Source organism: Silurus meridionalis, chromosome 8 (genome assembly GCF_014805685.1).
Source record: "Silurus meridionalis isolate SWU-2019-XX chromosome 8, ASM1480568v1, whole genome shotgun sequence".
NCBI classification, from domain to species: Eukaryota; Metazoa; Chordata; class Actinopteri; order Siluriformes; family Siluridae; genus Silurus; species Silurus meridionalis.
Window position 1 is genome coordinate 14,490,063 of NC_060891.1, and position 25,122 is coordinate 14,515,184.

The following is a 25,122-nucleotide window of genomic DNA, read 5'->3' on the forward strand; positions in this document are numbered from 1 at the left end:
GCAAACTGGAAGTCTGCTGGTAAATCTAGTAGACCTTTTTTGCACCATAGACCATGCACCAATTTCTCCATGGATCAGGGCAAAACTAAACACAATAAGATCCAGATCATATTACTAGTGTACATATCATATGATTTACTTACTAATTGAAATATTACATATATAATGAAAGTGTAATTCAACTCACTGAAATACAGAATCAGTGCAAGCTTCATTTACGCATGCATTAAAAAACTGCGACTGAAAAAAAGTGAGTAATTGGTATAGTAGTCACAATGGAATAAACACAATGCAGATTGTGAAAGTCAATAAAATTACACTTAAACATTACCCACATTAAAAAGTGTATTATTTCCGTGTTGCTCAGTACCATGATCCACGGCCTGTTGATTTTTGGGGCTACTGTATTACATACTGCTAGTAGTGTCTGAATTACCCACCAGATTTTAATCAATTCTGTATACAAGTGATTTTTTATAAAAATATAACAATGTCAGAACAAAAGGAATGATAACATATATCCACTAATGAAAAAAACTAGTAAAAGTCTAATAAAATAACCTGATAGTCCACCATTTTGTCCAGTTTTGCCTATGTTTTGACAGCTGGCCAGTTATTTCCAAATTCCTTATTAACCAAACAGTGTTGGAAACACGTTGTCTTGAAATGGGCTGTAATTTTGCTTGTTTTGGCAGCTGGTAGTTGGTCAGACCAAGCTGGGCCTTTCAATAGAGAGCTATATTTAGAAGTAAATAAAGAAGAGAATTCAATATTTAGAATTATATTCTATATCATGAATTCTAAATTTAGATTATAATAATCACTATATTTAGAATTCATCACTAATATATAGATTTATATTTAATGTAAAGACTACATATTCTACCTACAACACCTTTATGTTAGATGGTGTCAAATAATGTCAAATTAATAAGCAGCATATGATGATATTAACATAAAACATTGTGCTACACAATAAATAAGTACATTGAGCATGACATGCGGTATGAATTTTTTTTATTGAGCATTTTTAAAACTCTTTACAAAAAAAGCCAGGGGTTCAGGGAATATCACATGAGTTAGAGTATAAAGGATAAATAAATAAATAAATAAATAAATAAATAAATAAATAAATAAATAAATAGAAATAATTAAAGAGTTACAAGGTCAAAGGTAACAGTTCTCCCCATAAATGTACAGACATATATATATATATATATATATATATATATATATATATATATATATATATATATATATATATATATGCATATAAACACAGATAAACAGAATTAATTACTAAGTAAATTACACGAAATGTGAGAATACATTCATAGTTTTGATCGCCATTTTGTCACAGGAGATGGATAAAGTGAGAAAACAAGGTGTAGCCTTTGTAGTCCGACATTTGTAAATATAATATTTTGCAAGCAGAATAATTAAATTGCATAGAAAATAAACACTTAACTTGATTGGTGAGTGAAAACACGTGATCATAGCGCTCGCACACGTGGCTGGTGACATATAGATACAGGAAGTGATTGCATGCGGATTTCTTTTTTTGTTTCAATTTTTTGTTTTAATGTAATCTTTGCTTGGATGAATAATATGGATGAAATTTTAGCTTTGAAGAAACAGCTCTTAGAAAAAGATGCGGAAATCGCTGATTTGAAAAACAGGCTGGAGCAATCCCTGAAGGTCTGCATGTGTATTTATGTGTTCAGTACAGCATGTTTTCTCACTGCCTTATACCAGGTGCATCTCTGAATCTTCTGTCATTTACAAGCGACCATTTTGTTATTTCATCAGGATAATTCTGTACTAATGGACTTACAAGACCAGGTATCACATCTGGATCGCCTCCAGTATACTTCTTTAACCAACGACGACATTATGCGATACAGTAGGCAGCTGCTTTTGCCAGACCTCGGAGTCAAAGGTGAAAGTCTGATGAAACAGTAGTTTGAAACGGGTTCTGATTTTCGTTTGACAAAACAGGCACAATCATCCCTTCCCTTGTCTTTACAGGTCAAATGAGTCTTTTAAACACGTCTGTTTTGGTGGTGGGATGTGGAGGATTAGGCTGTCCCCTAGCCCTCTACCTCGCTGCAGCAGGAGTAGGTAGGCTTCAGTGTCACACAGGACAGAAAAAGTGGTCAGGTTTCCTATAAAAGACACAGATTTGTCCTTTAAATCTTGGTGTGAACAGCACACTTGCAATAAATCAGATATTTTCAGTGATTATTGCCAACTTTTGCATATGAGGCTGGAAATCCAATACTGCTTCCTACATCCTCGGTCTAAACAGTTAAACTGGCATTGAGACTTTTTGTGTTTAGTTTTTGCCTCTGGACATGATTAAACCACGCATACAGAGAAAATACAGATGATATATGCACCACTGTTTATAAAAACCAAACAAACAAAAAAGGCAATGGTCCAGATAACGTTAACATTTAACTTTATCTCCCAGTTTAGACAGTCACTCAAGGTGACTACATGGTTTTGCACTAGAATGAGTGGCCAAATAAAATTGCAATTTCCTCTAGAAATTTATTTGCACCAATCAATTACAGTTTGTTGAGTGAAAATGAATGATGAATAACTATACACAGACAGAATAAAAAAAATGTAAAAACACAATGTGAAATATTATTGGTGTGTATATAAAATAAGTACTCAATACTGGTTTGTACCACAACCCCTTAATATACCTGTTGCTTTTGGTTGATTTGCTCCTCCTGCTTTGTATTAGGTAATCTTGTTTGTATCTCTAACTATTTAGCAACTATTGTCCCATCAGTTATGTGTGTAATGTGCACTATCAGGGCATTTGGGGCTGTTGGATTATGATGAAGTGGAGCTAAGTAATCTGCACAGACAGGTCCTGCACACAGAGCAGTCTCGGGGTCTGCCCAAAGCCCAGTCTGCAGCACAGACCCTAAGCAAGTATGTCTCTTTTCTACACAAAAGATATGTATCCAATCTAAACCCTGTTACCAAGGGTTTAACCCAGGCTGTGTGTTAACATTAGTGTTTTGACAGGTTAAATTCCACAATACAGTGTGTACCATATCACCTCCAGCTCTCCTCTGAGAATGCCTTACAACTCATGCAACAGTATCCTTACCTGTATTGTTCAGACACATAATCTCCTAAAACCTTTTGGTTGTTTTGATTCTTTCAGAGTTTGCATTCTTAACTATCTGTGTTTTTATATATGATATTGTGGCTGATTGTTCGGATAATGTTCCAACACGGTACCTGGTCAATGATGCCTGTGTTCTTACTGGCAAGCCCTTAGTGTCTGCAAGTGCTTTGAGAATGGAAGGCCAGGTAGGACACTTTTTAGAGCACAAACATAATGCTTTTCTTTCTGAACATGTTAGAAGGGAGTGAACGGGATGTGAAAGTGCTGGAAAAATAGCAAAGTGATGAAAATAATATCAATGTGCTTGGCTGTCATCTTCTGTCTTGTCTCATAGCTTACTGTATATAATTACAATGGAGGGCCCTGCTACAGGTGTTTATATCCTGTTCCCCCACCACCTGAAACGGTCACAAACTGCTCAGATGGAGGAGTCTTAGGAGTGGGTGAGTCCAACTTACAGTCACATCTACAGGTACTGAATGTAAGTTTACTAGGTGCTAGTGACGCTGGACGCACACAACACGATTATACAGCTCCAGTTCTTTTCATTTTTTAATCTGCACGTTCTAATTACCGCATGAAGAAGCACTGAAAAAAACAATCAAACAGACCAATAACTGAGCAATGAACTGCAACTTACAATGATACATCTCTTAAATAAAAAAGAAAGAAAAACTCTAAGTAGAATCTATAAAAGGGAAGACACCTTACATTGCAAAACATTCAGTAACTTTTCAAACAAAATAGACACTTCAGCTTTTATATGATAATCAAAATGTACTGACATCTTAGCAAACCTATTATTACATGTTTTATGTAAGTGGCTCGATAGTATACTATACTATAATATTATAATACAAGTCTGTTGAATTTTTGTTTGTCTTACTACAGTTTAGATATTTAAATGACCATTATTATAATCCTGGGAACATTAGGCATGACATGAAATTTACACTGAATAGGATGTATCACAGGACATGATTGACACAAATCTTTACACATTTCTTAACACTTTTAGGGACAATTTACGATAGCTAATCCACCAATTGGAATCTGGCTTCGGAGGTGGGAAAAGATGGGAAACCCATCTAGTTAAATCAGGCACCCTGGAGCTGTGAGGCTACTGTGCTTCCTTTTTTATCAAGCATTTTATTTATAATTAAAATTGTTTATAGTCTTTGAAACATGAAATAAATGTAAAAAATCGAATCGTATGTAGGAGTCAGTGTGTGCATGGGGTAGTATATCTGAGTATTTTAGGGTAAGTTCATGCTTTTCTTCAGAAAAAAAGCAAAGTTGTGCAAAGATTTATAATTGTGGCTCCCCTGTAGACATGCCTCAGTTGCATGTGTACTGAACCCTGCCTACCAAAAAAGCCCCATTTGTTCTACCACTAAGCTTCATCTGTTTGTAGAAAACTGTGCCTTATTTGTATGTAGGAGTGTGTGTATAGGCATAAATAAACAGTGCTCATCTAAAATGTTTATTTTTCTATTTATGACTCGGTTGGACAGCTAATCTTGGGTGCTTTCGGATTTCTAACCATTCCTTTGCAGTGTAAAAAGCATATTCCATTTTTCATTGCAGTGGTTGGAGTCATGGGTTGTCTTCAAGCTTTAGAGGTTCTCAAGATTGCCTCTGGCCAAAAATGTATCCTTTATTAAAACCACACTCAAACAACCAGATTTCACTTCGCTGCTTTTTTAGCTTGTGGTACACATTTGATGCCATTTGTCTTTGACTGGTAAATGTAGCTTCCTTTGGACAGCAGTTGCTAATGTTTGATGCTCAAGATGGGCGGTTTCGCAGCATAAAGCTGAGAGCCAAGCAGGCAGGCTGTGTTGTTTGTGGAGAGACACCCACAGTCACAAAGCTGCAGGACTACGAGAGCTTCTGTGGCTCTGCTGCAACTGATAAGGTCAGAAATATGTCATGGGGTCAGTGTTTGAGCTGCTGTATTTATTCTGTAATTTATTTCTTTATACTATTTATATATCTGTACTATTGGTTCAGTTCGAGTGAATTGACTGTGTCCCACTAAGAAACTCTACACTAGAGGTCACTGTAGCTCTGTTGCAATTAATACCTTGACTGTTGATTTACTGTACACCATTCAATATAGACCACTTCTGTCAGTTGGCAAAAAAAAAGTAGATGAAAGATATATTTGTGGCGAACTGTATAAATTTCACTGAAAATATGTGAGAAAACTAACCTTTATTTAAAGTAAGCCTATTCTAAGAAGCTGAAAATTTCCCTCATCAAAAATAACCCCAAAATAATAAAAAATAAAAATTGACACCAACATGTCAACTAGTGGTCATTTTGATTGTTCCTTTCTTTCCAGTGCCGAAGATTGAATCTTCTGTCTGCAGAACAGCGAGTCTCTGTACAGGTATATAAAATCAAAGCATGAATATTGTGTTTATTAAATTATAAAAAAAAAAAAAAGAATTAATCTTATACACCATTTATTAACTGCAGGAGTATAAATCCATTGTGGACTGCAGTACTCCTCATCTCCTACTTGATGTTCGGCCGGAAGTAGAGGTGGACATTTGCCATCTTCCAGTTTCCATCAGTATGTGTTCCAACATTTTTTTACAGATTACAGATGCTTCCTGATTTAATGGAAATTATACAGAGTGTTGTAATATGTCATAAGCTGTTGTTACATGACACCATTTAAGATTTTGTTTATTACTAATAGATATTCCACTGGCCAGTTTAGAGGATCAAAAAACAGAGCACATTCATTTACTAAAGGAGAAGATCCGTGAGATAAAATCGCAGATGTGCTCTAAATTAGAAGTCCCAGGTAACTGACAAAACTTTGACTCACTATGTAATTTACATATATGAATTACAGCTGGTAGAGGTGTATTAATTTAGATTTTTTTTTCTTGTACCTTATTTCTTGCTAGTGTATGTAATTTGTAAACTGGGGAACGACTCTCAGAAGGCTGTGCAGCTGCTGGAGAAGATGTCTGGAATTGAACTAGAGCACATCACTGTGAAGGATATCACTGGAGGCCTGATGGCCTGGGCTAATAAGATTGACCAGTCTTTTCCAAAATATTAACTTATTTCTTAATCCAAAAATAAACATGTTACTCATTATTTTTGGTTTCTTTTTAAAGCATCATATGTACTCTTTTGACATCATGTCTGTTGGTTAAAACATTTTGCTCTTACTACATTTATAAAGCGACTGGATCATTGCTTGTACTGAGGTTCTCCTACAACAGATGGTGAGATGCAATCAATCATGGAACTTCTCCATATACATCTTTCAAATATGTAGATGTCAGTATGTGGAAACTGAAGGAGGAGGACTGTAGTGTCAGATTCATGGAAGAGGTCAGACATGGTCTCGGTGGAGGTGCTGGATGATTGGGCAACTACTGCAGAAGTGATAAGGGAGACGGCTAGAAAGGTACTTGGTGTGACATCTGGAAATAAAAAGGAAGACAAAAAGATGCGGTGGTGGAATGAGGAAGTGCAGGAAAGCATAAAAGGTTGGCAAAACAGACTTGGAATTGACAGAGTGATGAGAAAAGTAGGCGGGAGTACAAGGAGATGCAGCAGCAGGTAAAGAGGAATGTGGCTAAAGCCAAGGAAAATGCATATGAGAAGCTGTATGAGAAGTTGGACAGTAAGAAAGGAAAGAATGATTTATACCGATTGGCCAGGCAGAGGGACAGAGCTGGGAAGGATGTGCTGCAAGCAATAAAGGATGGAGATGGAAATGTGTTGACTAGTGAGGAGAGTGTGTTGAGAAGGTGAAAGGAGTATTTTGAGCAGCTGATGAAAGAGAAAAATTATAGAAGGTTGGATGGTGTGGAGATGGTGAAGCAGGAAGTGGATAGGATTATTAAGGAGGAAGTGAGAGCAGCGATTAAGAGGATGAAAAGTGAAAAGTCGGTTGGACCAGATGACATACCGGTAGAAGCATGGAGATGTTTAGGAGAGATGGTAGTGGAATTTTTTACCAGATTGTTTAACAAGATTCTGGAAGGTGAGCGGGTGCCTGAGGAATGTAGAAGGAGTGTGCTGGTACTAATTTTTAATAATAATGGAGATGTGCAGACCTGCAGTAACTACAAGGGAATAAAGTTAATCAGTCACTCCATGAAGTTATGGAAAAGAGTAGTGGAAGCCAGGCTGAGAGAAGAGGTGACCATCTGTGAGCAGCAGTATGGTTTTATGCTGAGGAAGAGCACCACAGGTGCATTATTTGCTTTGAGAATGTTGATGGAGAAGTATAGAGAAGGTCAGAAGGAGTTGCATTGTGTGTTTGTGGATTTAGAGAAAGCGTACGACAGAGTGCTGAGAGAGGAGTTGTGGTATTGAGGAAGTCAGGTGTGTCAGAGAAGTATGTGAGGGTGGTGTAGGACATGTATAAGGACAGTGTGACAGCAGTAAAGTATGTAGTAGGAACAACAGACTGGTTCAAGGTGGAGGTTGGACTGCATCAAGGATCGCTCTCTGAGCCCTTCCTGTTTGTAGTGGTGATGGACAGGTTGATGGACGAGGTCAGACAGGAGTCTCCATGGACTATGATGTTTGCGGATGATATTGTGATTTGTAGGGAGCAGGTTGAGAAGAACCTGTACAAGTGGAGGTACATGCTGGAGAGGAGGGGAATGAAAGTCAGTATGAGTAAGACAGAGTACATGTGTGTGAATGAGAGGGAGGGCAGTGGAGTGGTGCGGGGAGAAGCGGTGGAGAAGGTGGATGAGTTTAAGTACCTGGGGTCAACAGTGCAAAGTAATGGAGTGTGTGTTAGAGAAGTGAAGAAAAGAGTGCAGGCAGGGTGGAATGGGTGGAGAAGAGTGGCAGGAGTGATTTGTGATAGAAGAGTATCTGCAAGAGTGAAAGGTTTATAGGACTGTGGTGAGACCTGCGATGTTGTATGGGTTAGAGACAGTGGCATTTAATAAAAGAGGTGGAGCTGGAGGTAGCAGAGCTGAAGATGCCAAGGTTTTTTGTTGGGAGTATCGAGGCTGGACAGGATTAGAAATTAGTTTATTAGAGGGACAGCGCATGTAGGACATTTTGGAGACAAGATGTGGGATGTAAGATTGAGATGGTTTGGACATGTGCAGAAGAGAGGCATGGGGAATATCGGTAGGAGATTGCTGAGGATGGAGCTGCCAGAAAGGAGGAAAAGAGGAGGGCCAAGAAGGAGGTTTATGGATGTGGTTAGGAAAGACATGCAGGTAATTGGGGGGTTTGGAGACGGATGATCAGCTGTGGCGACCCCTAATGAGAAAAACCGAAAGAAGAAGAATTATGTCATGACCTTCTCACAGAGCTGTGCAAGAGTTCAAGCTGAGCAAAACCCACACTGTAATTCCTGAATCATTTCCGAATCAACTTTTCTGCACACTATCGCCACCTTCTGGAGCAAAGGTTGCGAATGTTTGATTAAGAAAATATTTCATTAAGGAATCTCTTTCACACACAAACACGCACACACACTCACACAGGTATTATCGACAGCCCTGTTTCCATGCTAATCTCACAGACAGGCTCAACAATATCCCAAGTAGAAGTCAATACTTCATAATTATTCAGCAACATGGTCTGTTTTTTGCATAGCTGTAATCTACACTTCTTTTTTCCGGTTGTGAATCAAAAAGATTCATATTTTGGCCTGGGTTTGACTGAGTTATGTGGGTGGCCTGGACACCAGACACTTGCCTGTGGACAGACTTGTCGCTGGGTTTGTCTGATCTCTTTTCAGATCTGTTCACCATGGGTGGACCTTCTGTGGGAACAATTAGCCCATGGTCATGGCATATAAAATATATATAACTCGTTACCACAACACGTTACAAAGTCTAAGAGTTCAGTTATTACCCAAACAGCGCCGCCTAGAGGTAACACACGCACGCACGCACGCACGCACGCACGCACATTCATAATAATAATCCTACAAATATAATCGACAAACATAATGATACAGACAGGGTGAGTGTACGCTGCAGCCATGTACACACACATGCAGGCATAGCCTGGTTTTGTTGTGTTGTTTGTCTAGCTGTTTGGGTTATATCATTATCACTAGATTACTAATGTCATTTGCCTTTTCCTTTCTGATTGTGGGCTAATCTAAACATTTTCTATTAACATGCACGCCCACATTTATTACTGCTTTCAGCCTCTTTCAACCCCCTGAGCAACTTTTCAACTTTTACATTACCAAACCTTTAATTAAGCACTGAATTATTATTTTTTTATTTTATTTTATTAATTTTATTCAGAAAAGATTGTTCTAAATTCCCACAGAAGACACACTATATGTATATTTCTATAACTTTTAATCCAATGTTTCCACACACCTGTTAAATCAGTTAAAATCATCATGTTAAAATCTGTGATGTTAAAAGAATTGGTTTATTAGCTATAGGCTACATTAACATGAACATCTTTAAAAACTAATGAACTGATATTATTGCTTTAAATCATTATCTACCCTACTGATATACATTTTTTCATATTCATTGAAACCTCAAACTGACATTGTGTGTTAAAGATAATTATGTAAACTTGATATTGATTCCCATGATAAAACTATATCAAACTATTTTAGTCCATGACAGCATACAATATATATTTTTTAAATCAATACTTTGTGTAGTTGAAGGTGAGTAGCAAAGAATAATATATACAGTATAAGCTGTAGTAGTTCCATTTGAACACTTTAAATCAGGGGAACCAGTACCAGACCGTGAATCATTAGGTACCAAGTCACATGATAAGAATGAAAACTTAAACATTTTTATATAATTTCCATTTTAATATTGACTTTCACAGTATAAAAATAAGAAGAGACCACTCCTGCCTGTGGCAATTTGTTTCAGTCACAGTTTTTTTCTATGCATCAATAAATGTAGCTCACACTGATTTTGCATTATGATCAGTTACATTTTTTATTATATATGTAATAACTAAAAAATTTAATCATGTAATATGTATGATAATATGCAAGTTATTGTGCATGACAATATACAGCCTATTTCTCGTGTGAAACTAATCCGTGAAGCACATAATAAAAAAATAAATAAAAAGCTTGGGGGTCTCTGCTTTAGATTTATGTAATCATCAATTGCATTGGTTTTCGATTTACAGATTTACCAACGTGGCCTTGTATTTCAGAGACGCAAGGATCTTACCGCTAGAGGTCGCAAAAGCGCCCTCAGCCTCCGTTCACATAACGGAAACGGTTATCAAGTCAGGCATGCGCGTGATGCAAAAGCAGGGGGGAAAAAGCCCCGAGAAACACACAGGCTTTATGGGACATTAATGAAGTCACTTCGGGTTTTGACACGACTTTTGCTTTCAACCAGATTCACCGCAACCAGGGTGCATGTGTTTTTCCCCCACTTTCTCTTTCAGCGCTGGAGTTGGAGGCTACAGCCACAGCTGAAAACACGACGCACTCATGAAGGAGGATTTCGCTTCTAGACCTGAAAGAAGAAAAAAGTTTTCAGCAGTCTCGAATCCAGATCAGGGCACGAATCTGGACTTTTCAGGGATTTAAAGCCTTTGAGTAAACACGGGATTCTGAAAAACTTTTACACCAGCTTTTTTGGAAAGTTTTTTGGTTTCTCAGCCAAGAAAAGAGTAAACGCATTGTTTCCAGGTAATGTTTGTTTTTCAGTGTACAGTGTTTTGTGATATTGTATTTCTTGTACCTACATGTTATCGTGCATCCTACAGTGAACACGAGCAAAACAATTGTAAAGTTGTTTTGCTGGCAGTTGTGGTCCTCTGCCAGCTACACGACCGAGAGGGGGAGGATCCTCTCCAGATGTGTGGAATGGCAAGGCTTCCAGATGTTGGTTACAGTGAGCAATTGCAGTCATAGAAAAATAAATAAATGTAATTGTTAGTTTTTTAATCGTTTTCTTTAGTGATGCTTGCTTTTGACGTTGTTTTTCTTTGTGCATCTCACACGCGAGTAAGATTTGGTGCATGTTTGATACATTGAACTCTTTGTTTTCAACAGAGTCTGAGAAGTTGGAATGGGACGGAACACAAAGTCTAGGATGACAGTGGCTCTGTCCATCTTCAAGATGAGATCATGATAGCTCAGCTGCGACATCATACATTCATCTATGCAATGTGTACCCCATAGAGCACCACAGTGTAACGAGAGCAAAATTATCATCATTATTGTGTTTGTATGCTATTGGGATTACAATATTAGTATGTAAATCCAGCACATAAACTAAACACAAACTTCAAAGCCTATGCAAAGGACTGTGCAAGACTGTGGCCGTTCAGACACTGTTGATGTACTATATAAAGGATAGATTTCCAGATAAAACTCTAAGTAAAAATTGGTCTTGTTGAGACACAGATTCCAGACTAATCACCTTTGGGGTTTACTCAGCAGTCATCTCAGTGGTAGGAGGCAAGCCAATGTCTGCCTGCAGTAGCACACCTCCTCCACCCTTGTCCAAAGCCTACCTCCAGTCCCAGCCTACACCCCCGACCCCATCCCCGAGCCCCCCAGTGGCCCTGTTTGGCCGCCTGTCCAACGGCAGTCACAGCGCTCCAAGCCCTACACTCTCCAGAGGTTCTCTCCATGGACTCTCTTTCTCCTTCAGATTGGCCTCACCAGGGAGACAGTCAGCCTGGAGCCACATGACCTGTCACTCAATGCTGTGAAAGACCTGGTCTGTTCTATTGTTGACCAAAAGGTAAATATCCATATTAATATATTAAGAAAACCTTGTTTACCATGACATGATAGAAATATGTTTTTAGTGCAGTTCAGAGACACTGGGTTTTGCAGTCAGAAGACATGAAGACAATATAGTTTGATGTGTTTTTTACTACAGTAGAAACAAAGGTACATTTATAGTTTATTATACTCTTTTATAAACTACCAGCAATGTCAGTAGATTTTAAACTACTGATCAGAAGATTGTGGGTGAGACATTGTAGGCCCTGTGAGCAAGGCCATTAAGCCTCAATCACTTGGTTTGTATCTTTTTCTAAATATTTTTGCCCCACTTAGTCCTGTTAAGGTCAAAACACAACAGCAAATTGAGCATAACAAGACAGACTCTCAGGTGTAACAGAAGACTGGAAGCTGCTGTTTAATTGTCACTGCAGTAACATATTAAACACATGGGAACTATCCACTGTTTTATGTATAAAGTGTACATTTACAGGTAGTTGTCGACTTACAACCTATGCAACTTACGACCATTCGACTACAATCGACGACAATCGCTAGCCGCGGCGTACGGTATTTTTTTTACCAGCTTCCGGCATAATTTCACAGTACTGTACATATAGCCTACTCTACTTATGACCAAATCGTGTTACGACCGATTTGTCTGTCCCAATTGTGGTCGTAAGTCGACGACTACCTGTATAGTGATTGTAGACTTTAAAATAGGCAGGTAGGTACACTCCACTTTACAGATTGGTATAAATCCATCTGGTCTTGCTGGGTTACTATGTTACTATACAAATAAAGTATGATAATCATTTAAAAGCCTAAATGTGCTTGTGTACTTGCACAAAAATAGGACTTAATAGTTTTCCTGAAATGGGGACAATAATTAAAAAGGAACAACTAAGTCTGTACACGATCACAGTAGATCTTTGCATAATATCTTACCTGAGCTGTCACACACAATTTTTTATCTCTGTCTGTGTGATAGAAAAGAAACAAATGATCTCAGTAAGGTTTATTATAGCAGGCATTTACTTTAGAAATTTGATAGCGTTTGTCATTTTTATGAGTCTCACCAGAAATGTTTTGAGAGCTAATGGTCTCATATTAATCAGGATTAATTGGAACAATGTAAATCTGAGAATGCTGTTCTAGATTTATGGGGCAGTGTTTTGGTCAGCTGGCAACTCTTAAGCTGTTTGCAGCTGACGTGTCTGGTAACAATCCCTAAACCGTCCGGTCTTCACTCACTACTAACATAACAGAGTATTAGTGGCTTTATTCAGGAATCTGGAAATTAAATGATCTAAATCTGTCACGATGTTGTTTTTGTTGAAAAGGTAACAAAACTAAAGTAACTGATCAACTGTAGTTTTCTATCATATTAATTTATGTAAAAGGCTGTGACTAATCTAGACTGTGGCTCGTCTGTACTATAATCACCAGGAAGTGCCTTTAGTGGATAAGCAATGAGAGGCGTTAGTCACTGATTAAAAGACATTTTCATACCATCAGTTTTGAGTTCACAGAGAGATGTAATGTCACAATGGAGGCAGTGTTGATGTGAGTAATGACATAAATCCTAAAACATAACCAGGATTGTTTGTCCATAGGAGGAAATTGGGTCAGCCCCACCATATGAATATCTCAACATTTAACAAATTATAACCTTCATGGTTCAATGTTCTCATTTACAACTTCATGCTTTTTTAATTCTGTGCAAAAAACCAAATGACCTCTTTTGAGGGACCACTGATATACATTGTGTATATATATATATATATATATATATATATATATATATATATATATATATATATATATATATATATATATATATACCTACAGTTAAAAAAAATGGGATAGAGGTTTTATTAGAGGCTCTTTGTTGTAGAAGCCATGCTGCCACATGCTCAGGGCAGGAACAGGACATTTAATGACAGAGATGCCATGGTCAATTTTTATGCCAAAATTAAAGTTTGAAGTACTCCACAGCTATGAAGTTCTTGTTTTAGAGTTTGTTTAGAGAAGAATTCAATTGAACTGAATTAAATCCTATACATTTAAACTCACACAGTCTGTAGGCTGTAAGTAAACATTACTTTTGTTTAACATTTTCTGTTTAAGGTAAAGATTGAGTGCAATAAAAGGAGATTATGGAATGGATATCTAGCCATCAGGAATACATGTGCACCATGGTGACCTTGTTTTCCACAGAGAGTATAAAAAAAGAGGCAAAGAATTAATTTATTTTGTGCTGGATTTGAGATGTAGTGGGGCTTCTATAAAGGTACAAACTCTAAAGGTAACAAACTACTAGACTGAATAAACTACTAGACTATGTCTGCTGAATGACAGCTACCTGCTGTGGGTTCCATTTTGTTCGAGGCTGCTGTTGAATAATAACAGATAAATGGTAACTTTTTAAAATTTAGTTTTAACCTGAGCAGACATTAAACCAACACCAGTTACACCCTTTTAAATTAGGCCACACAGAACAGCTTTATGTAAAATGTACCATTGTTTTCACAGAGAACAGTCTGGCAGTAATTTGCTAACGTGACCCTTTAACAGGGCACGATGAGCTCCTGTTCGAAGCTAAGAGACAAGCTGCAACCTTGCATGGTTCCTCGTTAATCTGCTAAACAAGCAGGCAGACAGCATTACTAACATGCACTGCCTTGCTATGTGTATTTCTTGTCCAGTGCATTTTAGGTCAAGTTCACATTCCTTCATACAAATGTAATGCAGTGGTGAATTCTCACTAGCTTGCGGGCTGGAACCTCACTTCAGGGCAAAATCCAATATTGGTATAATTCTCGATCTTGCTTTTCTGGCTTGAAGGCAGGAATTTCAGATGGAGAGACGTTTTAGAGATCATTTGACACAAGGTTACTGTTAAACCATAGTATGACATCATGGCCCCTGAGATTTGTGTTTATGTGTATGTATGCAATACATAAATATAAATGCATGATCTTAATGCAGTTTTTGCATTTATTGCATTTCTCAAAGCTTTGGTTAAAATTGACAGAACATTGGAGAAGGCGGGTTATTTTACAGTTCATCTAGATGCAGTTTTAATAGACATGTAGCACACACAGAAGACTCATATTTGATTGGAAAACCAAGCAACAGTGTCAGTCTCAAAACTTTGTGTGCTGCTGTGGATCACCCAAAACCCATGGGATGAGCTGAAACCTCATGTGCTGACATCCAGCTGAGCACAATCATATGGCTTTGATATTAGTGGAAAAAATGACTGATTTCTCTAGTTCTCCTGACCATCTTTACTCATAAAAGGGCACAGGCTTACAGACAGAAATACACTTACACATACTTGTGCTCTTTGCTGGTCCAATCAGGACACAGTAAAATGTTAAATTTTCATATTCCAGTAGAAAGAGATGTGAGATAATGGTCAGCTTAAGCATTAATGTTACAGAGTTGGAGGACTGCTAAGGAAAGTAAATGTATATTTTAAACATTAACTATGTTTGTATACATTACAAGCCTATTTTCTAATCTATATGTCCTGTTCTGCAAAAGATGGGCCCAGTGATTGACTGATTGACTAAATATATTGACCAATTATTGGAATTTCTGGAATTTGTTTTAACTGCAATGTGGACTGGATGTTAGTAATAACACAGTGGTATAGACTAGTAGAAATAGTATACCATCAGATTTTGTGGGTTTTGGAATCATGGCTCCTCATTTTGTAATCATCTGGATGTTGCTGGAGGTTTAATGCATTAGGTAGCTTGCTGTCTTTCCACCTGCTTATGTACCACAGAGAAATGTTTTTTTTAATGTTTAAAGAGCATGCTCTGTTTGGATTTGCACATATTTTACATATCCTTGATTTTGGCCTTTGACCAACACTATAATCCTTTAAACTCTTTGGGGACAAACAAATAGCTATAAATTACAAATAGCTGTTCAATCACAATCATTATCAAGTGAATAAAGTAATACATCTTACAAGTAGTAAAAACTGTTATCTTCAGGAGAATAATTCTCAAGTTAGATACAGGTGATATTTATGCCCCATAAACAACATCAGAATGAGTTCAAAATGTATGGGTCTAATTTTATAAAAGGATCTGTAAAAAGTCTAAAAGCATATGTTCATTTGAATAGTGCTAAAGTAAAACATCTAGATGGATTCCAAATGACAGGGCATCATATTCAGCTGTTCTTGACCACAGTGCTTTATTTGTTTGATGTCTCTGGATAATCTTCTGAATTAACTTTTGGTTACGAGTTTCACGTGTATTGCCGTCACTGTAATGGAAAGACACTATGCAAACCACACAGAGCTGTTTAGACTTCCTGCCGAATGCAAAACCACATTATTGGACCATACATCACTGTTTCGTGCTTAACATGTATACAAAGCTTGAATATTGAGAGATGAATTTTGGTGTTTTTATTGATGTTACTTATTATTGATGAAAAATACCTGACTTGGGCTCGGTTTCACCGCTAATTGGAAAGGAACATTATGTTTTGGAGGCACAGTAATTCTTGAGACTGAGCTTGTGTGAATGCTTTTTATTCACATTTAATATGAAAAGTAACCAACATTCTTGCGAAACTATTTTCATTTTTGCGATCAGTGTATTTCGGACAATGTAGAGCGCGATGAAGGAAATAAACATCTGATAATGAAGCACTTCCTGTTTTGGTGTTGCACTGGCTCTACTCCACTGTCACAAAGAGTGCAATTACAGGACAAAAGTTCACCACACTGACAAGAAGCATTTGTTACATTTTCAGGAGGTGATGTGCATCATATTTTTACATTCTATACAATTTAGAAAATTATAGCAAATCACTGTGGAAGCCTGGAAGATTAGGTTAGAACTGGTTCCATTAGTGAAGTTTTGATATACAGTGGAATCTGAGAATTTCTCAGCAACTCTTATATAAGTGGTGATGTGAGGGAACCACTGTATATAGTCTGCTAGAATTCAGTGTGAATTTGGAGGAGGGGGAATTTACTTTGGCTCAGATCCTCTCCCCCTCTGTCAGAAAGGGATGACAAAGCTAGCTCAGAGGACAAAAGTTTGTAGCTTTTTTGGCAAATACTTTGGAAAAAGGCATAAACTTCTAGAAATCTCTCCGAAAGCACTTTTATGAAGACTAAACCTTGTGCCCGACCTTGAATCACTCAAGCAGCTGGAAACACTGTGCGGTCGGATGTTAATGTGTTGCATACAGGCAAGGAAGAAAACCTTCCCACTGTGATAGGTTAGTAACTTTCATTCTATGGGCAAGGTCTGTAGTCCCAGCTGTAGTTTAACATTTAATGAACATTGCATGCTTAAATATAAAAATAATATGTGCCAGGGAAGGACGGTTAACGTTTTTCACAGATCTGCAATTAATTAGTTTTAACATTTCTTTTAACCATTTTATAGCTGTTATGCTGCCTCTTGCACAAATTCAATTCTGTTTAGCTTTAACTTTGTGGCTGTTTTGTATGTCAGGAGTGCATCTATTCTAAGTTTTACAGAATTCTACATTATTAAACACAACCCAGCACCAATACCTTGGAGGATTGGGACCTTCAGTATGTGGTCTATGTCAAAGCAGACATACAGATTAAAAATTACAGACACATAGACTGTTCTCTCAAACAAACCCAAACAAACCCCTTGAGCTCAAGGTTGTTCTTCTTATTGTAGTTTGGGATGTTTTGCCAGTATTTATTAGCTTTAAATACAGTTGGCTATTTAATTTTCCATGGAAAATGCTATCAAATTGATCTTGCTATGAGGAAAGATAGAAAAATCTGCCTTCTATTTTTTTTTTTTTTGAGAGGAAATTTATCATTCCTCTCCTGCAGGTTCATTGGGAGGATAGCTGTCAACATTAAATTGTTACCTGGGTAACGCAGAGCTGAAAAGTCAGCAGCAAAAGATTTGAGACTCGAGCGAAAAGGAGGGGAGCACATGGAAACTGTAGTGTGCCATGATCATCCCGGCCAAAACTAACCGTAAAATGAACAGGAAATAAATTCCCCCAAGCCTGACCCCAAAGGCCTATATAGCAAGCATCTGCCTGCTCCTATGCAAGGAACAGTATTTCATTTGTTCATCCAGTGTGATATACTGCTACCAAAAACATTCACCTTGACATTTCCTAGAAATAGAGGCTCAGACTTTACTAGAGGCTTCAGATTTACTAGAAACATGTTTTTAGTAAATAAGCGAGCATGCTGGTTTGAAGCATGCAAATTGTGTTTAGTGGTGAAAGCAGATGTGTGTACAAAGTAACTTGTTCAAAGGTATGCAATGGTACTTGTTTACTTGGTAATTCAATGTAAAAAAAAAGATTTCATGAAAATCGAGTGAGCGACAGGACCAGACTTAGTGTTACACATCAGTACATAGTTCTAAGAAAGAGCAGTGAAGGGAAGAACTCTCTCACTTAATCTATAACATCTGCAATTTTACTTTTTGCTGTTCTTGCTCAAGTGCATTGTGGAGCAGTTGGAGAGAACGCACTCCCACTAGTCAAAAATCATGGATCACAGCAGCCTGACTCATCGAAAGGCAGGGTGTGTATGATTGACTGAGTGTGTGGGTGATTGGTGATTAGCCTCTATGTTTGGCCCTGTGTGTGTGTGTGTGTGTGTGTGTGTGTGTGTGTGTGTGTGTGTGGTAAGAGTCATAGCCTGCACCACTGCCACATGTATGTCTTTTCCTTGGCGGTTCTTGTATAACGAGGGCACATGGATGGAGGGTATTTTCCAGTCTCCAAATTAGGAACAAGGATTTTTCTAAAGTGTGGCTGTTGCTGTGTTGTCTTGCATAACTAAATCAGGTAAAAGGAAAGGTCTTTATTTGGTTTGCTTTTTTTATATTATTCTGTTATTATTACACTTTGGATGTAGGATTATTTGTGTCTAAGATGTGGCTGCAGTACCGTTACATGCTTTTTCAAATTAAAAAGTAGATTCATAAAACGTCTATAACAACGCCAATTAATCTCATTGACAAAGACTACTTCAATTCAGGAAATAAACAGTTAAAGGTTGGGATTTTGTTTTAGTCTTGTTGGCACCATATAGGATAAAGTGGGGCATGCACCCACTCTCCTCACCTTATGTAGATTACTAAAACTCTGCGTTCAATATAAGGGTCATAAAAAAATGAATAATAAATACCAGTAAACTGTGGAAAAATTTTGAGGCCAAAGTGATTATTGTTAGCAGACCACACATATGTGCTGTCTTTCTCGTGGTTTTCAATCCTAGCCATAGCTATTTGTAACTCTGGCTTCCTTCTGCATTAGCTACTGAGCAAAAAATTGAGCAAGATGAGTCATCATTTACTCAAGTTCCATTTATCACTTTTTCATTTACTTATCAGTTGTAGCACTCACTACAAAAGTGATCCACTAAAAATGTTTTATGTAATAAAAATACTTTTCTCCTTCCTCCCCTGCTGAACTTAACAGCACATACTCTGCCATCATAAAAGCAGAAACAGGACATAACATGACAGGTTGAACCAATCACGTTACTCGGCATTCTATGACAAAGCACTTGAAAACAGCTTTTCACTCTGAGATTGCACACAGTACAGAAAAAATGTGTGTGTTAACAACACACATCACACCAAGCTCCATTGCATGTACACACACTCAATGGCTGAGGCGTGTTTTATTCATCAATCAGGCCAGGCTTTTTCCCTCACAAGCTTATGAGATATTTTTATTTTATTTTTTCAGTCATTGATGTGCATCCATTTTTTTTGTCTACCTCTTAGCACATACCAAGAGATAATTTCGTTAAAGCAGGTGACACTGGTTTATGTGGTTAACATCTTTATACTGTCATATGACTAAGTTGATCTTGGTAGTAGAGCAGTTATGTTGATATGTTTTTAGGAATTATTTGTACATTAAATGTGAAGGCGGCTCAGATGTGTTTTTGACACTTGAGCGACACTTTGCGGAAGCTGTCAGCTTTTGTCTGTTGTTGTCTTACTTTGCTCTACAAAATGTATAATAATAATAATTAATAATAATTTAACCTTTATTCGTCCCACAGTGGGGAAATTTCTAGTTTTTTTTTTTTTTCGCATATCCCAACTCATCTGGAAGCTGGGGTCAGAGCGCAGGGTCAGCCATGGTACGGCGCCCCTGGAGCTGATAGGGTTAAGTGCCTTGCTCAAGGGCTCAACAGAGGTAGCTTGGCTGTGCTGGGGTTCGAACCGCTGACCTTGTGATCAGTAACCCAGAGCCTTAACCACTGGACTACCACTGCCCCATAGGCTATTTATTTCAGCTGGCAGACTTGTTTTGGATGTTACTGCATACGTCCTTGACAGAGATGATTTGAAATGTTTTACAACAAATATCAGTTGTAGGATTCTTCAGTTTGACTTGAGGATCTCACATTTCATAGTTCTTATTCTTATTGTCTGAATGCCCATCATCAGTAAAGGACATGATTTGCTTAGACAGTGTATTGACAGGCTCATGCTGTGCACTACTGCAGGGATAGTCGTCTAAAATGTATGCAGCATAAATAGAAGCATAAAACTCCTTGCTTGGAAAGATCCAGAAAATATTTATTATGACTGAAATGTTACCTTTAAATGTTTAACAATAAGAGATTTTTCTCCTGGTTATAAATGAGACACTCAAGCCCGTGTATACGTTCACAGTGGTGCTTCGCGTTATCATTGTGACAAGGGCCTTGGGCTCTGAGATGGTATCTGCTTTGAACTTGATGTGAAGTGACTAATTACATGCTTCCTTGTCCAGACATCATTCCAGAGATAGTGTGTAAAAAAATGCTTCGCAAATGAATCACGTGATTAAGTGGCAACAGTATTTATGCTTTAAATGCCGTAATGAGTGTTTTTTCTATATGTAGATCGTTTTTGCTACAGTGTTTTTCTAGCGCTTGTTTTTTTTTTTACCCCCTGAACTACTGTTCCCTTTTTAAATTTAACTACCTTTATATAAAAAAGGTATTGTCCTTTTGTCGAGTAGATGGTTAGAAAATGACAAATTTACAGGAACAATAGCTTGAACTGTTGATGATTGAGACCCTTAGCTTGCTAGATTCTAGAGTTTTATAGTTTATTACAAGGGCGTCAACTGGTTTGGTCACCATCCAAAACTGAACGATTACAAAAAAGTATGCATTGTGTTTGTTCATTAGTCCAAGGCTGAAGCTGAACCTCACAAGCTTTCCTGGGATAAAATGAAGATGATCACTCACTGTGTCGCATCATAAGTAATCCTTGCTGACAGGATAGAAAGCAGGGTTAGAACGTGCTGTAGCATCGAATCCAGGACATCCTGGAGTTCAGTATAAACAAAACAGAACATGATTGAGGTGGCACGATGATCTCAACACGATTCCCCTAAAGGCACGCAAGACCTCGTTAACGCGTCAAATTTGTAACCTTTGCAGCACAGCAGTAGCCACGTTGACCTCTTTTGTGTCTCTGCAACAAGATGAAAGTATGAAAATCTTTCCAATGAGAGTCCCTCTGGAAGTTACACATTCCGTACATTAAGGATTTTCTGTTGAAAGCACACGCAGATGCTCGGCACCACGTCAGGTTTCGGACCCCTTGCTGTTTAAAACGAGCAAGTGGAAGCCAAGAGTTCAAGCATGGTTCATTTGTCAGGTCCATTTTACAGTGTAGAAGAGTATGACACAACTTCTCCCAATGCACAAAAAAGCCCAGATGTCACAGAGACTCAACAATGGAGCCACTGTTACCACTCAAAAATAGAGAGATTTCCTCCAATTATGTTAATAGCGGCAGGTTATTACAATGAAATCCATATGGAGGCCTGGCCTTTCTCAGCCTCCTGAGCTTGCGGTGCTAATCCTATCGATCGGCAAGGTTTGGACAGGTTGACAAAGCTGTTTTGTGGAGGTGTTTTTGTTAGTGTTGCTTTTCCTGCCTGACCATTGATTCAAGTGATCTGCTGAACTGATAGCTCCTAAGCAAGGAAGTTCGAAAAGTGTGTTGAAAGAAAGAACACAGAACGATTTTCTTTAGACTACTGGTTAATTTTGATGAAAATTTGAAATGAAAGGTATTATGCATAAATTGATTTAGATTAAACCCTGAGTGAGTAAAATAAGATTAAGCCTATATAAGTGCCTAGGGTTTTGAATTGTTAAAGAACCATGTAGGATTCTACTTTTAATCTTCATTTGTTCTTTACTTTTATAGAGAATTATGTTACTACACAAACTAACACTTCATCCGGCTGGATAACTTTCATGAATGTCCACTAATGTTTGCAAGACTATTTTGTAAACTGAAACACTTTTTGAACATTTCCACAAAACCATTTGGTAATTTGTGATGTCAGACTAATTATAAATCAGAATTAATATATTTTTAGTGAAACATTGGAATCATTTTTAATAGTATTGTAATACACAACCTAGAGAAATATATAGAGTATAGATTATACTCTATAGAATATACAGTTGTTTTTTTATCCACACTGTGCTGTGACTACAATTAATTGTCCATCACATTAAACCTGTCATTACCCAGGAAAACAATTAGTTTGGGGAAAAATGCTCGGCAAATAATTGCAATTTATCCAAACACTGAATGAAATACGTATTTGTTAAGTACACATTTTCTCTTTCTATTATATCTATGTAATAAATGCACTAGGATATATTGCTGAATTCAGAATACTATATGCAAATATACAAGAAAGGATGCAACAGATTTTCCCCAGTGAAGTGAATTCCAGTAAAGTGTAGGAAGTTTTTAAGCAAATGGGTTTTTAAGATCAAGAGAGCCCTAAGCAGGAGTTCTAGTTTGATGGATGCCCTGCTTGGTTTTTCTACAAGTGGAGATTATCGTAGTGGCTGAGGACTGAAGTGGGAACTGAAAGGGAGTGTGTATATGGTGGGGGTTAAAACTTGACTGAAATGTGAACTATGCAGAGGCTAATGATGGTGCAGATGGGTTGCAAAGTCGGCTGCTTGTGGTCCCTCTGCTCCAACCATGCTGTGTTTTTTTTGGCATGGTCCAGCCAGTGGTGAGCATATAGTTTGATGTAATGCACAGGCCATGGACTTCTAGTCTGCTCATGCTAGGCTTCTACGAACCAGATTTGAGGCCTGATTCACTGTCCATTTGTGCAAGCTGTTAGTGTGGTTTAATTCTGGTCTCTGTGTTCAAACTGCAAAATGGATGTACTGTGGCATTATTCTAGTATTACGAGTTTACTTATACTTCAGAAGTTCCATTATTGAAGTTTTCACTGCTTGAAAAACATTCTATGAAGATGCGTCACTTGTAAATAAGCTATTTCCTTCTTTTTAGTTCTGCATAGCTTGCTTTGGCAGGATTCAGGTGATTACAGCAAATAACGTTTTTTTTTTTCTTTTACTAATCTGCTTACTTGACGAGTGGTCCTAACAGACACATTTGTCATGTTTTGAACGTCTTTCCTTCCTTTCAGAGCTGTTGTCTCATAAGAGAAATGTGTGATTGCCTCAACTGCCTTTTTTTTCAAGGTTGAAAGGATTTTTGGCTCTGAAAGCACCATCTGTGGAACAGATCCTTCCACCGAGGTTCTGATAGTGTTACTTGCCAATAGTTCTAAAGTAATAATTTACCAATATACAACTTAGCATTAATGTAGCTAGAACACTTAAACCAACTCTTGTTCATTAATTGAACAATTAGACAATAACTGATTTCCTGCTAAAACTTTACTTGCAGACTACTTTCTCTAAAACTAAGCTAAGTTGATTGGTATTCCAACATATTAATTTGCACTTGTCTTTCATGGTTAGCCCATGGATTCTGATGGAAGATTTCTCCGCTTGCTGTCCGGTTCTGAAGTATTTGAATTAATCACTTTAATGAATGAAAGTCGCTTTCAAGTATCTGGTCAATTCTATCATAGTGCCATTAGTAATCATAAAATATTCACTTTATTAGTCACTTGTACTTACATCATCATCGATATGGTGAAACGAGGCAGCTGACTTTGTTTTCATTGGTTAAAGAAGTAAACAAAAGTGGTGGTGTAGAACAAGACACTAAAAAGCAAAGAATGTGTAATTTCTGTTTCTGAAACTTGTTGCCCCATCTTTTACAAAGTTGTATTGTCTTCTCAAACTGATGTTTGAACTGTATGTTATCTGGCTGCATTCTGTTGCATTGCGGAGCAAATAAAATATTTTATCATTGATATTGCTGTTATACTTTCATTGTAATGCTTTAAGGTCTTAATGTATTTATTTAGGTTGTGAAGCTTCACACATAGGAATTATTTCCAATAGCATCTCTGTTGCAACCTATGCTGTTAGTCCTGATGTCAATACTATATTAATTGAAACACTGTATATACTATCAACTCTTCTACAATCTAAATGACTCGACCTATACAAATGCACTGTGCTTGACCATATCCTATCTCTTTTGTCTCTGTAAACCTTGTGGGCAAATCTCACAGCTTCCCTCCCGCTTCCTGGAATTGGCATTTCAAAGCTTAGGGCTCCAGCTGCGGCTGCTGCACTGGCATGGGAAACATGTGGAGTGAAGAGAGAGAGAGAGAGAGAGAGAGAGACAATCCATGCCAACAGGAGGTACCTTCCGCCACTGGGGAGGAGCAGGGTTCGTGGTCAGGCACAACCAGAGGAAAGACTTGTACTCAATCAGGAAGGATGCATTAGAATGTCTGCATGTTAGTACCAGTTGTAAATCTCTATGGCCATGTGTCAGGGGTTAGCATGCAAAGGAGTTGGACTGTCCTTTTAAAACCGCCAGAATGCAGCCGTTCAGGGAGTTGATTCTGGTTTTGAGCCGCTTCCTCTGCAAAACCTTCATCAGTCAATATAATGCTGCAGAATCAGCTACATGCTGATTTACCGGCACATCTGCTAACCTCTGTCAAGAGTTGATTGTCAAGAGTCCTGGAGTTTGTGGCTCCCATGTTTTTCCACTGGTGCTAGTGTTACACAAGTTCATAGAGATACGTCTTTAAATCTTGACTCAGGAACACTTATTGCAGAAGTCTTCTCAACAGAAGCATCCCCGGGAACAGCCTTGGGCAATTCTTGTCTGGAATTCAATCTCTTTGTTCTCCTAAACTACATGTGCACATGAAAGCCAGGAAGAGGGTGCGAACAGTGGAGCCATTGTTGGTGCATGCCCGCTCCTTCGTGGTCTTCAGCATTGCTACAGGCCCAGCCACCAGGGCTACAGTACAAAATTTGCATTCATCTGCTGTAGATGATGGGGTT

General features: G+C 37.9%; 2 protein-coding genes across 2 annotated transcripts in view; both read left to right on the forward strand.

Annotated features, from left to right (window-relative positions):
- Positions 1–1,503: 1,503 nt before the first annotated feature.
- On the forward strand, positions 1,504–6,271 carry mocs3 (molybdenum cofactor synthesis 3). The gene is made up of 13 exons (XM_046855058.1): positions 1,504–1,698; positions 1,810–1,939; positions 2,029–2,121; positions 2,829–2,949; positions 3,046–3,120; positions 3,219–3,336; positions 3,486–3,594; positions 4,739–4,801; positions 4,906–5,069; positions 5,499–5,546; positions 5,636–5,732; positions 5,862–5,969; positions 6,076–6,271. The coding sequence occupies exons 1-13, from the start codon at positions 1,546–1,548 to the stop codon at positions 6,231–6,233; spliced, it is 1,437 nt and encodes a 478-aa protein (XP_046711014.1). The 5' UTR covers positions 1,504–1,545; the 3' UTR covers positions 6,234–6,271.
- Positions 6,272–10,390: 4,119 nt separating this feature from the next.
- The window catches only part of prkd3 (protein kinase D3), a 37,333-nt gene continuing 22,601 nt past the window's right edge, over positions 10,391–25,122 (forward strand). The window contains 3 exon segments of the mRNA XM_046855347.1: positions 10,391–10,802; positions 11,169–11,756; positions 11,759–11,865. Coding sequence (XP_046711303.1) covers positions 11,585–11,756; positions 11,759–11,865 — 279 coding nt within the window. The 5' untranslated portion in view covers positions 10,391–10,802; positions 11,169–11,584.